The sequence below is a fragment of the Carassius gibelio genome, chromosome A10 (assembly GCF_023724105.1).
Source record: "Carassius gibelio isolate Cgi1373 ecotype wild population from Czech Republic chromosome A10, carGib1.2-hapl.c, whole genome shotgun sequence".
Lineage (NCBI taxonomy): Eukaryota > Metazoa > Chordata > Actinopteri > Cypriniformes > Cyprinidae > Carassius > Carassius gibelio.
This window is the reverse complement of record NC_068380.1, coordinates 14,183,636-14,197,430: the sequence shown is the minus strand read 5'-3', so window position 1 is coordinate 14,197,430 and position 13,795 is coordinate 14,183,636. Positions and strand designations below refer to the sequence as shown.

The 13,795-nt window shown below is 37.3% G+C and overlaps 1 protein-coding gene across 1 annotated transcript; it reads left to right on the top strand.

Moving 5' to 3' along the window:
* The first annotated feature begins 206 nt into the window (after positions 1 to 206).
* LOC128021672 (uncharacterized) lies at positions 207 to 2,269 on the top strand. Its single transcript, XM_052608986.1, has 5 exons — positions 207 to 275; positions 389 to 724; positions 865 to 1,051; positions 1,139 to 1,266; positions 1,564 to 2,269. Exons 2-5 carry the CDS (start codon positions 584 to 586, stop codon positions 1,828 to 1,830), a joined length of 723 nt encoding a protein of 240 aa, XP_052464946.1. The 5' UTR covers positions 207 to 275; positions 389 to 583; the 3' UTR covers positions 1,831 to 2,269.
* Positions 2,270 to 13,795: the final 11,526 nt, after the last annotated feature.

The following is a 13,795-nucleotide window of genomic DNA, read 5'->3' as shown; positions in this document are numbered from 1 at the left end:
TGTTAGTGATTTTGATGCTCTATAGATTGTGAAGTAGATAGATGTAGTTGGGTGATACAAATTTGTGCAAATTGTCCAAAAAAAAAATCTTTTTTTTTTTTTTTTCTTAAAGTTAGTTTAATTAAATGTTCTTAAACATTTGCTATCAGCGTAAAGTAACATTGAGTGTTCCAATTCTTCAGAAGGGTCCCACATGGGTTACCAAACAGAAGTATGGATTGGGAATTATCACCTTATTTCCCTCACTCAGAGATCCCCAAGGAAGGACTGGATATGTAAGTCATTATCACTGATCGGACATTCAATATTTTGTGCTCAGTTGGAAATGTCTAAAGATGTTTTTATTTTTTATTAAGGGTTAAATTAAGAATTTGTGTCATTTCAACAGGAACATTTCTATGATGGCCAAAAAAACACTGGATTCTTGTCATGGCGCCTCAAGACAGTACAAAGGGGGACAAGACCTTCTGGAAATAAGGAAGATCCAAAAACAGAAGAAAAGGGAGGTCCTTTGCTTGACAGACAGCTATGTTACCAAGAACATCAGCTAGATAATGATCAAAGTGTAGAGGCCATCTCTTTGATGAATCATACAAGTGAACGTGAGGTCATCATGCAGAAGATGAAGGCAACGTTTGAATACAGACAGCGCCTTGTCCATGATCCAGAGGGATCCACCACCATTCTCTCTGTTTTTCCTCGGTTCCTGGACACTAAAGGATTGGTATGGATTTTCTTTCATTTTTTACTAAAATTTAAATGTTCGTATCAGAGAACTGTCAAATGGTCTGCATTGTTGAAACTGGCCACATTATTGTAATCACAATATATTGTAATTTCTTTGTGTTTTCTTCAAAACTTCAGATTCTTCAGGACTTCACACTCCTCTTTGGGTCAGAAACTGCTTCCAGACTTTTGGAAAGGTGGCCGACAGTTTTCAAAGCAAAGGTTATCAGACTAGGAGAAACCTTGACTCCCACTCCACTGCTGAAAAGATTACTGTCATCTGCCAAACAGAGCAAAGAAAGCAGCGAGGCACAGGATTCCCCAGGTGAAACTTCCAATGACTTTGCAGTAAAATCATACTATACATACTCATTTTTGTGTAGACATTTAACAAAGTAACTTTTTTTTCCAGAGTGGGACAGTGATATATCATCCTTCCTTCTACTTTTGCATCTCCTATCACCCCAGGCTTCAGGAAGAAAGAAAATCCAAAGGATCAGTATTTCACAGGCTATTGACCATCTGGTGGTGTTTCACAAAGTAGGTATCTGGTACACTGGTGCCAAAATACAAGGCCTATAAGTGTTACACTTTGAATTGAATATTTATTTATTTTTTACTATTAGATAAACTGTAAAATGATAAATGTAAAATTAATCTAAATATGATCTAAACTAAAATTGTTGTTCGTGCATGTACGGTTTTGATTTGGAGTGCTTCCTGGTCTTTATGATGTGCAATTAAGCTAAAAAGTCTCAAATAAATGTTAACTGATAAAGCTGTACTTATTAATTTATCATTATTATTCAAAGACGTAATTTTTTTCCCCCCATTTAGGCATGCAGGAGCATACAGGAACACCTTGAGCTGGAGGAGAATCGTCAGCCATACATTCTTGCCTCCGGGAGCAGCAAGGAAGCCATCAGTCACTACTTCATTGTGGTGGATAAAAAGCTCATCCCCTGTCAAGAATCCTCTTCACTGGCTGCCATTGATGAACTCTTCAAGGTTCATTTTGTTTTCAGTCTCAGTTATGATAGCCATTGCCTATCACTGGGAGTCATGTACTATCAGGGGTATCGAGTCTGGGCCTGTTTCAAATGAGCTGTTGTCTGACCTTGAAAACTCTGATTTTATTTCAGAGCAACTCCAGATTGATATCTCTAGCGAGGTAATGGTCACACCGTGGGTAAAGTGTCAAGGTACTGAGTATCGCAGTGATCTTGTTGTTTTCTTAGAGTTTGTTGATGATGCACCTGTTTTTGGAAAGATTGTTAAAAATTTTATTAAGGATGGAATTTATTTTTTGGTATCGTGTATGGAATCAGAGTTTATTGAACACCTTCATGCTTTCAGTGTTGTTGAACAAGAGCATTGTCTTGTACTCAAAAAACCTGAGGAATTGATGTACTACAAGCCATTTGATTTACAAATGTCCTATGGCAATGACCATCTTTTTTACATTGTCGTGAACTGTTATTTGTAATAATTTCATGGCATTTATGGTTTCTTGCTCTGTGCTGAAATAAAGTTTTGAAACCTTGACAGTGACGTTTTCTTCATAGTGATTTTCTAGTTTATTTTAGTTTTTAGGTTTTTTTTTAGTAGGTAATACAGAACCATAAATAACTCTGGAAAAAGTGTTCTATCAACACCAGGATGGTGTAAATTTTGACCCTTTTATACACCGAGTATATTGTGATTTTCACAATGTCAACACCGGAATAGTGTAGAATTTTTACTCTGTCAGTGTTTGCTACAAAGCTACACCCAGCTCTGTAACAGTGTTGTTTTTATCTGCATCGGTGTTGATATTTCACTCTCTTAGTGTTCACATTTTAACACTGTATTGGTGTTGCATGAGGCAACACTTTTGAAAGTGTTAAATTAACACTTTGTGGGTGGTTCTCATATATACACTTTCAAAGTGTTGAAAATAACTCCTATGGTGTTGTTTACCGGATTTCAAATTTACTGTGAAAGGTGGCATGGAAATGCTTTCTGACATCTTTAGGTGTCACAGCAATTATAACTTTGTACTTTAATACGAGAGGGCTGAGATGGGGCTGAGCAGGCATAATTAGTCAAGCTTCTACAGTATGTGGCTTTTGGGAGGCAATAAAATATATAAATAGCAGAAGGGCCCCCCAAAAAATATTTTGCTTATGTCACAATAAGAGGTTAACCCGGCCCTAAATATGTTAATACATTTTGTTTATGATTTGGTGTTGCTGTGTAATATACAGTAAGGCAAATTATTTTGTTGTGCATTTATGACAACTTTTATGAATATATTTGCTTAGAAATGCTAAAGAAACATTTATGGGATATAAATCATTAAATTCTTTACAGTGCTTATTCTCAATTTATAGACATGACAAACAAAATGACCAAGACAGTGGACTTGGATTTTTATATTTTTTTGAGTGACTTTAATGCAGTGTCAAAGTCCATAATTTCAGTCACAGACATTGCCAGACTCAATCTTTTATCTCAGCTCAGCTCCAAAATGTGCAATTAAGTTGTCAGCCTTTTTTTCAAATCTTAGAATATCTTAAGTTATTTTACTCTGAATCCTTTACTTGCTATCCAAACTTTAAATATGCTAGATTAAATATTAACTATTCCACTAGCCATAGATGACTCAGGGCGACCATGTTCAGCATAGATATGTACTTCTCTTCTGCATCTTTCAATCAAACACACTCCTTTCCAGTGAAGTTGCTAATATAAAAAGAAATTAATATAAATAAATAAATAAATAAATCCATCTGATCCAAAACAACTCGTGAATGGCCGTGAATTACTCGATCACAGGTTGAACTCTTCATATGCTGAATTAAGTGTTACGTGGAGGGAGGGACTACAGACCCACGGAACACAGCGACCCCTGCAGCACTTGCTTCCTGGATCCCTCTCCAATTCTGTGAAGATCGGCACACATCTGAAAAAGGATTATTAGAGGCAACTGAGAACAAGGTCAAAGACTTGTGGTGGAACAAGGAGCAAGTCGAAGTTTAACTTCCTCTTCATCCCTGAGCCTCCGAAATACTCTGCGGCTGAATCTGGTGAAAGCTCCCCCGCCGGCGTGCTAGGCTCAACTTTTGATGTTAATTCCTTGAAAGCTGTTTCTTTAGCTAGGGATTAATGCATGGAGAGCTTGGCTTAGCATGCTTGGGCTAATAAAGATGACACATCTAACACAGGTAGTGCAGCTCGAGAGCTGATTTCATAAAGTTGCCTTAATTATGATGAACTGCCTACTCCTTAGTGCTTCCAAGAAAAGCCAAACTATACTCCTCTGAAAAGACTTGAATCAAGAGCAGATCTGGATTTTAGGGGCATAAGCTTACCCATTATCACCGTGCAGAGCACTGTTAGGGCCTTAGCCTGTGGCTTTTGTGACATTTTCCCCCACTTCTTAGTATTTCATAGCTAGTGAGGCCCAGGTTCCAGAGACTGAGAGTTATGAAGTGTGTCTATTATAACCTGTAAACGACTATTATGGTTACATATTTGCTGCTATGGCCACTCTAGCTCCGGGGAACACCACAGCTAATAATTGCATGGCAGCATGAGTACAAATGTGACATCGCGATTTATCTGCTAAAACAATGTGCCCAAGATTGAATATGATTCCCCTAGATGAGTCCACGTGGTGAATGCTAAAAATTATCCCTTTCCACCATCCCAGATACAGTGGGTATAGAAAATAATCACCCCACCTTTAAATAATTACATGTTATTGCTTTGCAGTCTGAAATGAAGACGGACAGTTTTAGTTTTATCCAGCTGTTTTTACTCGGTGCAACTGATAACATCCAAATTAAATTAAATTAAATTTATGCATTTAGCAGATGCTTTTATCCAAAGCGACTTACAGTGCATTCAGGCTATCGATTTTTACCTATCATGTGTTCCTGGGGATTCAAACCCCCAACCTTGCACTTGACAAGGCAGTGCTCTACCAATTGAGCTACAGGAACACTATGAATATAATAAAAGACATAACACCAACATCTCAGAAAAATAAATGAACAGAATCACTGAGTTGTAAAAAAGGATCACCCCTCATGTCAGTATTTTGTTGAACCAGCTTTTGTTTTAATTACAGCCTGTAGTCTGTTGGGAAATGCCTCTACTAACTTTGCGCATCTAGACTTTGCAATATTTGCCCACTCATCTTTACAGAACTGCTCAAGTTCAATTAAATTTGACAATGACAGTTTATGGATTTCAGTCTTCAAGTCATTCCACACATTTTCAGTCTAGGTTCTGACTAGACAGTGCAAGGAAATTCACCTTATACTCCTTCAACCTCTGTGTGCTCAGTCTTGCTGATGTGTGCATTGGGTCATGTTGGAAGGTAAACCTTCTTCCCATTGATAACTTTCAGGGGTAGCAAGAGGGTAGCAGATTTTCCTCAAGAGTGAGACAGTATTTTGCCCCGTCCATTTTTCCTTCTATACTTAGAAGTGCTCCAGTCCTTGCTGCAGAGAAACACTCCTATAACAGGATAGTACCACCTCCATGCTTTACTGAAGGAATGCTGTTATTTGGATGACGAGCTGTATTGGATTTCAGCCAGACATATCGTTTGGTGTTCAGGCCAATATTTTAGTCTCATCTGCCTCAGAATCTTCAAGGTGCGCTTTGGCAAAGCACTGTTGTGACTGCATGTGGCTTTCCTTGAGGAGGCCATATCACCCACAGTCGACTGTTTGCTTTAGTTGCACTACGAAGGATTGGAATGCTCCAGGAAAGCTATGTTCATGTTGAGCTAATCAAAGTGACCACAGCTGATCACAGCTGAAAGTCAAATGGTATTGCGTGCCACTGAGAACATGAATAGCTACATCTTTACAAATAATTTTTAGGAGGGAGGTGATCCTTTTTTTCACCTCAGTTTATTTCTTCTCTCTCTCTCTTTCTCTCACTCTATCTCTCTCTGACATTTTGGTGTTATGACTTTCATGGACATTATTAGTTGCACTGAGTAAATACAGCTGGATAAAATTTCAGGCTGCAAAGCAACCAAATGTGATTATTTTAAAGGGGGGTGATTCTTTTCTATAACCACTGTATATGTTCGGTAATATTTACTGCAGCAAAACAAATCAAGGCCTAATTTCTCCCTCTGTGATCAGTTATATTTTATTTTCAATGGGTAGGTCTGACAATTAAATGTTCTATTTGTTAACATTATTAACCATTGAATAATAATGAAAAATACTTTAGTTAATGTTAATTTCATAATTTACTGATACATAATTAAAATAAAAACTTGTTTTTTAAAGTTTTAGGTTTAGATAACTATAACAACTCCACTGCTGCTGCATTATTTTACGATTTTCTCTGTTTATTTGGTAGCTTTACTGTACATATCTATCTAAATGGTATTTTTTTGGCCAAAATCAAATATGGTCCAGAATTTGTGCCATTTGGTCAGCATTTGCAGTTTACTAAATATGAATGTTTAAGCAGTCATTTCTCCACCACACCACAGAGTTTATTTAAAGTAAATGAAAGCTGGAGTTGTATTAGCAGAAGAGCTCCCTATCTCTCTGGGATTTGTGTGGATATTTAACATGACCCGCAGATTTTTGTGATGCAGACGGTGTTATGATGTGAAAGGCCATTGTCAGCTCCATGAGGGAAGTAAGCATAGAGATCATGCAACATTCCCATACTGACATATGGATAGATATGGAGGAAGAGATCCAGAGAAATTAGCTCTTTCAACCAAGTCTAAATTCTTCATCCTGCTACAGTATCTTACTTCATTTCAGGGTTTTAAAACATACTCTAAATTAATTTAAAATTGAATGACCACCCCTAGACATCACAAAACACACACACACACACACACACACACACACACACACACATATAGTCTTATAAATTCTGTTATTGAAGTCAAATACATTTCATACTATTTTAGTCACTTTACATGTTTTACTCTCTATATTGGATGTTCTCGGTCAAAAAAAGAAAAGTCTAAATTAATTTCTGAATGAACGCATTGCACTGGACATCAGAGAGCAAAGTATGAGCAAATATGCAGCAACCAAGAACAATTAGAAAATTTCCACCATGGAGTCCAGTAAAATGGATCAAACAGCTGACGCAATGTGAATGATGTCCTGTGAGCATGATGTAAGGTTATGAAGGAAATATCACAAAGACAGAAGACTAATGAGTTGAATGCGAATTCATTACAAGCCGTTTGAAAGTGCTGTGGCTCTATTTGTGTGAGATATCACAGTGTGGTTGAAATCCTCAGCGATGTTCGCAAATGGAGAAATCTGACTTAGAGCTACAAAATGGGATGTTCTTGAAGTACATAAGAAACTAAATCAACTAAACAGCCCCCAGGGCTCAAGTCACTAAATCTGGACTTAAGAGAGAATCAAGCGGTGAGGTGAAAATTGCCTAATCCTGGCATTGCATTTTAGACATTCTCTATGATTTCTGGGGGATTATTGTATTTTTTTGAAGCCTAAACCATTGCAGATTGTTGCATCACTAGGGACTAATTTCTAAAAACAAAACAAGAATGGATGTGGGGTTACCCGCCGATGTCATCAGACGGACGCCGAGCATCCAAGCCCTTGGCAGAGGTGCCCCAAGGCCAGATGTGACTATCATTACTGAGGCATGACATCAGTCCAGCTCCAGTAGGGGGCGATGTAACAGTCACTAAAATTCAATGAGACAATGAATGCCAGCTCATGTAAAATAAATAAATCACAATCAGTTAATCAACAAGAACGTATGCATGACTGATGAATGGTATTGATTGAATATGCATGTGCGTAGCTTGAGGTATCAGATTGGGCTATAATTCAATATTTTTCGCAGCCAGGGTTTCTTGATGTGGTTTAATTAGCCAACAAATCAATACCCTTATGTGTCTGAACTCCATATGGAGTGTCAGAGAGAGCACACTGTAATATGTTTGAAGAGTTAGCTCTGAGCCTCCGGCTAAAGAATCATCTGCTTTGCTCTGCACACCTGTTTCCCTCGCTGCCGTAACCAACAAACCCTCTGCAGACCTTGTAGGACTTCACAAAGAAGTGAGGCTTGTGTTATATAAGCCTACAATCTCGTTTAACTTTAAGTGGTTTGTGTGCAGCGGAACTCTTCAGATACACAGTGCCTGCCTGGCTATGCTAAATGTCATCGGTTACGCTAACCAATGCAAGCAACTCAGGATTTCATGAAATTGAGCTCGCTTGCTTGACTGTGACAGCAGCGGCGTCAGTTTGTAGTGATCTTTGGTATCGAATGTCTTTACAAACATGCTAGCTGCTACGACACATTGTCATTGACTTCCTGTTGCTTGCATGAAGAAGTGGCGTGTAAGAAGTGGTATATTTTTAGCAATTGTATTTAGTGCTGTCAGCTAGGAAATTTCAGCTATTGAACCTAACAGCCTGATCACTTTCTCCTTTTTTTCCAGAGCAGCTCCCTCCATCTTTGCGGGTGGACTGTCAGTCAGTCATGGTTTGATGTGTGCATCTGAAGTGGGTTCATTTGATGGCAAAACTTTCAATTCTATTTTACACGCATCAGTAATGACCCTCCCAGTACTGCCCATGTGTTTTGTTTTGTTTTTTGGCTGGGCAGAGCAGCACCACAGTGCCCCCTCCTGATTGCAGGCAAAAAGGCAAGTCATTTCACAACCTTCCCTCTGTTTCTGAGTCACATTCATCAAAGCCTTGGGTGTAGTTTGATCTCTTTGCACATTCTATTTTAATCATGTAAGCATGTCAGAAACGTCTCCCGATTGCATTTTTTTTAATCCAGCAAATTCGTTTCACAGAGAGATTCTTAAACAAATTAGTTTAGCTTCCATCAGTTTAGGCTGAGTTTTATGTCGGTGTCCCTCACATAATGATACCTGGTTTAAAAGGAATTTGCATTTAAAAACACACTTAATTTGTAAGCATAATTTGCTAAACAAGCCACTTTTGGAAAAGGAGCCTGAAGAGCAGTTGAGCTCAAAAGTGAAGCCATACGGAATGCAAAAACAGAAGACGATGTCTGCCATTGAGTTGAAGGGTTTCACCTCAGCGGTTTCTGCCAGGCTCACGTCTCATGGTCAGCTGTCTGGGACCTTCACTGGGTTGTGCTGGCCCATAAATATATATATATATTGTATATTTGTAGATTGTAGATTGTAGATTATTATAATTTTTTTAATTTTATTTAATTTTTGCCAGATTGTAAATTAATGAATTATTAGAATGGTGTTTTTTTTTTTTTTTTTTTTTTTTGGCAGATTGTAAATTAATTCATTATTAGAATATATATATATATATATATATATATATTTTTTTGGCAGATTGTAAATTAATTCATTATTAGAATATTGTTTTTTTTTTTTTGCAGATTGTAAATTAATGAATTATTAGAATGGTGTTTGTTTTTTTTGGGTTTTTTTTGTAACGGTGAAGAAATGTTTTACTTGTGAGCCAGCTGCTGCATCAAATAAAGCAAAGGCATTCTCAGTTTTGTGATAGGATCACACATTTTGAAGAAGTTTTGTTAAACTTGAATTTTTGCAGCTGAAAATGTTTTGTGACAGACACAAAGTTTCAAGATCCCTCATTGAACCCATGAAGTAACTTCTGTTCTAAAAAGCAACTCGCCAAAGGCTCTGTACAGTATGTGATGTGATCTGAGGAGAATGGACCCTAACATTAGAGAATTCCAGGAGAAGCACTAATGACCATAAAATAAATATCAGAGGATGCAGTTTTCTTTAGTCTGAGCTAAACATTTTCCTGTTTTTGATTTCAGAAACCTTGTGAGACTTTTAATCGCAGCAGCAGAGCAAGTACAAAGAGAGAGTGAGCGCAGATGGAAAACTGAAGGCAGTTGATACAGATCAATAGTAGATTGAGGCAGATGTCATGAACATGAATTCATAGAAAAAACAGCGATAAATGAAAATTTTCTCTATAAAAAAAGATAACCTTGAACATTGTGCCTGCTCGCCAAGCAGCTAGAAAGCAAGAGATGTACAGTATGAATATTTGAAAATTCCCATCATGATGAGATAGAGCCACAGCCAATGATGGGCAGCAGAAATGAGCACTAATAGTGTAGCAAAGGTCTTTTTTTTTCTTGAGTAGTTAGTCTACAATCGAGGATCCATGAGCTATTACAGTTGTGACCATGAGCAAACCACTTAACCTCGGGTTACTTCAGGGGGATTGTCCACGTAATAAATGGACTGACAGTCGCTTTGGGTAAAATCGTTTTCTAAATGACTGCTTGCTACTTGTAGGATGGATGAATTGACGGGCTGTCACATTGCTGGGGCTGCTGTGCTGATGTTTGTGTATCAGGATAGGTATAAAACCAGTAGACATCACAGCTGGAAGTAAGCTCTGTTTTCCTTATTTAGCACCACATAATGACACAGAGTTAACACAACATGGAGCGTGATGTGGAAAGGCAACATGGAGCTTGTGAGAGGAACGCAAGACACAATACCATGGCAGGGCATATGGTGTTGACACAAAATGATACTAACGTGATGAGCATATGGGAGGAAGGAAGCTGTGAGCACAAAACATGTTGTGTGTCACAGACCGTCAAACATCTCATAGGGAATGGAGAATAATAAACGGATGGAGGAATCAATCAATGAATCAGTGAGTCTGTCAATTTAATCCAATGAATCAATCAGTCAATCACTATTATGAAACAAATCAACTGTAGAGAGAACCATGGGCCACGTTTCCCAAAATCATAATATGCCTCCAGAGGTCTCTATCCAATCTACTTAGGCTTATAATGCTTTTTGGGAAAAGAAACTAAACAATAAATGAATCAATCAATTCTTAATTAATGAAACAGTTAACCAGTATTATGTATTAATCAGTCACTAGACAGAACCTGAGCCGCATTCACCAAATGCATCATAAGCCTAAGTAGATTGTAGAAACCACTGTCATCAATAATCTCAACTAGGCTTACGATGCTTTTGAGAAATGCAGCCTTGAACAATAAAGGACTCAATCAATCAATAACCAAAATCAAACTGATCTTAAAAGAGCTCAAACCAAGCAGCATCATGGGGAATTTACATGATCAACTGAAATCTGCATGGGGAAATCATTTGCCCTCATGCAAAATGAGTAAATTTCAGCAGAAACAAATTATTTAGGAATAAATCAGTCTACCAAATTTTGACTCACTTAATCAATCAGACATTCGATCAATGAATTTAAAGAATGAATCATTTGGCCATTCAGTATAACAATCACTGGGAATGACTTAATCCACCAAATTATGAATCGGTCAGTCAATCTACATGAACATTAGGAATGAATCAATCAATCAATCAAACCTTGAATCAACCAAATCAATCAATAAAGCAATGCATTAGGAATGAATCAACCATTCAGTCTTCCATATCTTGAATCAGTGAATCAATCAGTGGATCACTCCGTCAGTAAATCTACTGAACATTAGGAATTAATTTAGGAATCATACCTTGAACAAATCAATGAATCAGTATGCATTATGAATCAATCAGTCCACCAAATCCTGAATGAATGGATCACTCAATCAATCAATAAATCAAGTCAATCCATATATTTAACAGTAGGAATGAGTGAATAAACCAACAATAAACTAAACCTTTAATGAAATGATACCAATCATAATATAAATTAAACTCCCCTACCAAGAGTGTTAAATGTATTTCAGAAGACTGAAAGGGCAAGGGACAAAGTTAAGAGGATTTGGAAGGAAAACCTGACTGATGTGTCAGAAGTTATTTATATATTTATTGTGTAAGTGAAACAAAAGGCATGAATACAGATAGTGGATTTGATTTCATATTCTGATTGAACTAGATTCAAATACAGAAAGCTTCAACCTCTACCACTGTATTTTCAAAGCCGTGTGCAGAAGTTCATCTTTTATCCATCTAGCAATAATACTAATGTCAGCTTCCAAAACTTTTTCAATTATCTCAGGGAATGACGGTTGCAAACAGCCTCAGAGTTTATTCATTCACTCACTCCCTCAGTTCTGTCGTTCTCTATGAGGAGAGCGCTTCACACAAACCCTGTGAGCTCCCAGTGCTTTAAATTGCCAGTTTAATATTAAACTATTAATTTGCCATAATAATGTACTCCTCAGAAAAGACAATCTCATCAAGAAACATGGTGGTTATGATAAATTACTAATGCATTAGTAATATAAGAGTATGAATAATTGATGCAGAGCTGACCTGCCATGAAAGAGAGCTGTAGACCTGGAGACAGCAGTATGATTAGCACAAACCCCTCCGGCTCTGTGGGTTTGGAGAGGATGTGTGTGGGGGAGAGTGTGTGTGTTTGCTGCTTCTATGAAGGCCACAGTGCAGCCAAACACATGTATTTTTCAGAGCTTGACCGTCCGCGACTGTGTGTGGAGGAAGCAGAGCTGCATTATGAAGAGGCCAAAGGATATTTTTATTGCTCTGAGGATGCATTTCATATCTCAAGAGCTTTGCTGGATTTCTCAGATATTCCTTTATCTCAGATGTTTCTCGTAAAAGTCCATTGGAGAACTATAAACTGTTTATAAAATAGGAGTCTAAGGCTAAAGTATATCATGGGGAGAGTGCGGACCAGATCATTCGAATCCTGGTCAAATAAAATAAACAATCAAACCAATATTAATGTTAATTATTACAGTTATTATAACCTTAAGAATGAATGAGTCAATTAATTAAACAAAGTATTGTATATGTATTAACAATCAAAATCTTCAATAGTATCAGTCAATTGTAATGAATAAATGAATTAATCAATGAGTCAGTTACCTGAATCTTAATTTATTCAACTAAAGTTTTATATATGAATAAATGATTCAATGATACTGATTCTTATTAATGAATCAACAAATCAATGAATCAGTTCTAATGAATAAATTGTTGAATCAAACAAAGAATTTAAAAAAAAAATCTTATATAGGAATGATTCAGTGAATGAATTCATCAATACATTAATAATAAATCAATAAATCAGTTCAATCAGCTGAACCTTAAAAATTAATCAATCAATCATTCAAATAAAATCTTATATTTACCTTACATTTACCCTATATTTTTTACGACTAGGATTGAATGAGAGTTCTGCAGTGAAGGGAAACATCTTCACAGAATATTATTAAACCATTCCTCATAAAATATGGCTCACAAAGACTTCATAGCATACTTCCAAATCATACGAGTCACATGGACCAGTTTATGATGCTTTTAGCCATTTTTCAAGCTTGAAAGCATCTATTTACTGTCCCTGTATGGTATAGTATAGTATCAACATTAAACCCAACATTTCCTTTTGTGCTCCATGGACAGAAGGAACACGTTTAGAGCACCACGAGAATGAATAAATGATGACAGAATGTTCCTTTTTGAGGGAACTTACCCTTTTAGCAAACGCCTCCATTGCAATCTATGGAAAACATTTGAGAAGTTAAACAGATCTCATTTGTAGTTTTTCCCCAAAAAGGCACGAGTGAGCGAGAATCGAACGAGTCACGTAACCGGCTTTCACGCTATCATCTCTGTGATTGTGACCAATCATGATAAGTGCCCTGCATTGATTCGCAGTGCTCTCCTTCTACATCCTACTCACCCCATCAGGTCAATGGTAGAGGTGAAGCTATTATCAGCATGCTCTTCACCTACCTGTAATTTAGAAGCACTCGCTTCCTGGATGGAGCCCACTATGCTATGCTTCTCACATTTATCTGTGCGTTTGTCAAAGTGTTTGCCAGTCTGTGTACATACACACACATGTATGTGTGTGCTAGTCTGAAAGTGTGGTAAGTGCTAATTTTATACTTGAGCAGATTCTGGACACAGCCTGGGTTTGGGCGTGAAAGGAAAGACTGTACAATCGTCATCTCATAAGAGTGCATTACACTCTCTTGTATGCTCTCACCTTAAGGACCATGTAATCTGATGCTAAGCGCTAAATGTGACTAGCCTTTTAGCTCAGAGACAAACAAAGCAGTTAAACTTTAAAATTCCAGTAGTGTTAAGGCTAATTTGTAT

What these genes read in the sequence shown, in the direction of transcription:
- LOC128021672 (XM_052608986.1), top strand. Translation starts at nt 584, where the DNA reads ATGAATCATACAAGTGAACGTGAGGTCATCATGCAGAAGATGAAGGCA. An exon ending in TCCTGGACACTAAAGGATTG is followed by an intron (nt 725 to 864) that starts GTATGGATTTTC and finishes TCAAAACTTCAG; the next exon opens with ATTCTTCAGGACTTCACACT. An exon ending in ATCTGGTGGTGTTTCACAAA is followed by an intron (nt 1,267 to 1,563) that starts GTAGGTATCTGG and finishes CCCCCCATTTAG; the next exon opens with GCATGCAGGAGCATACAGGA.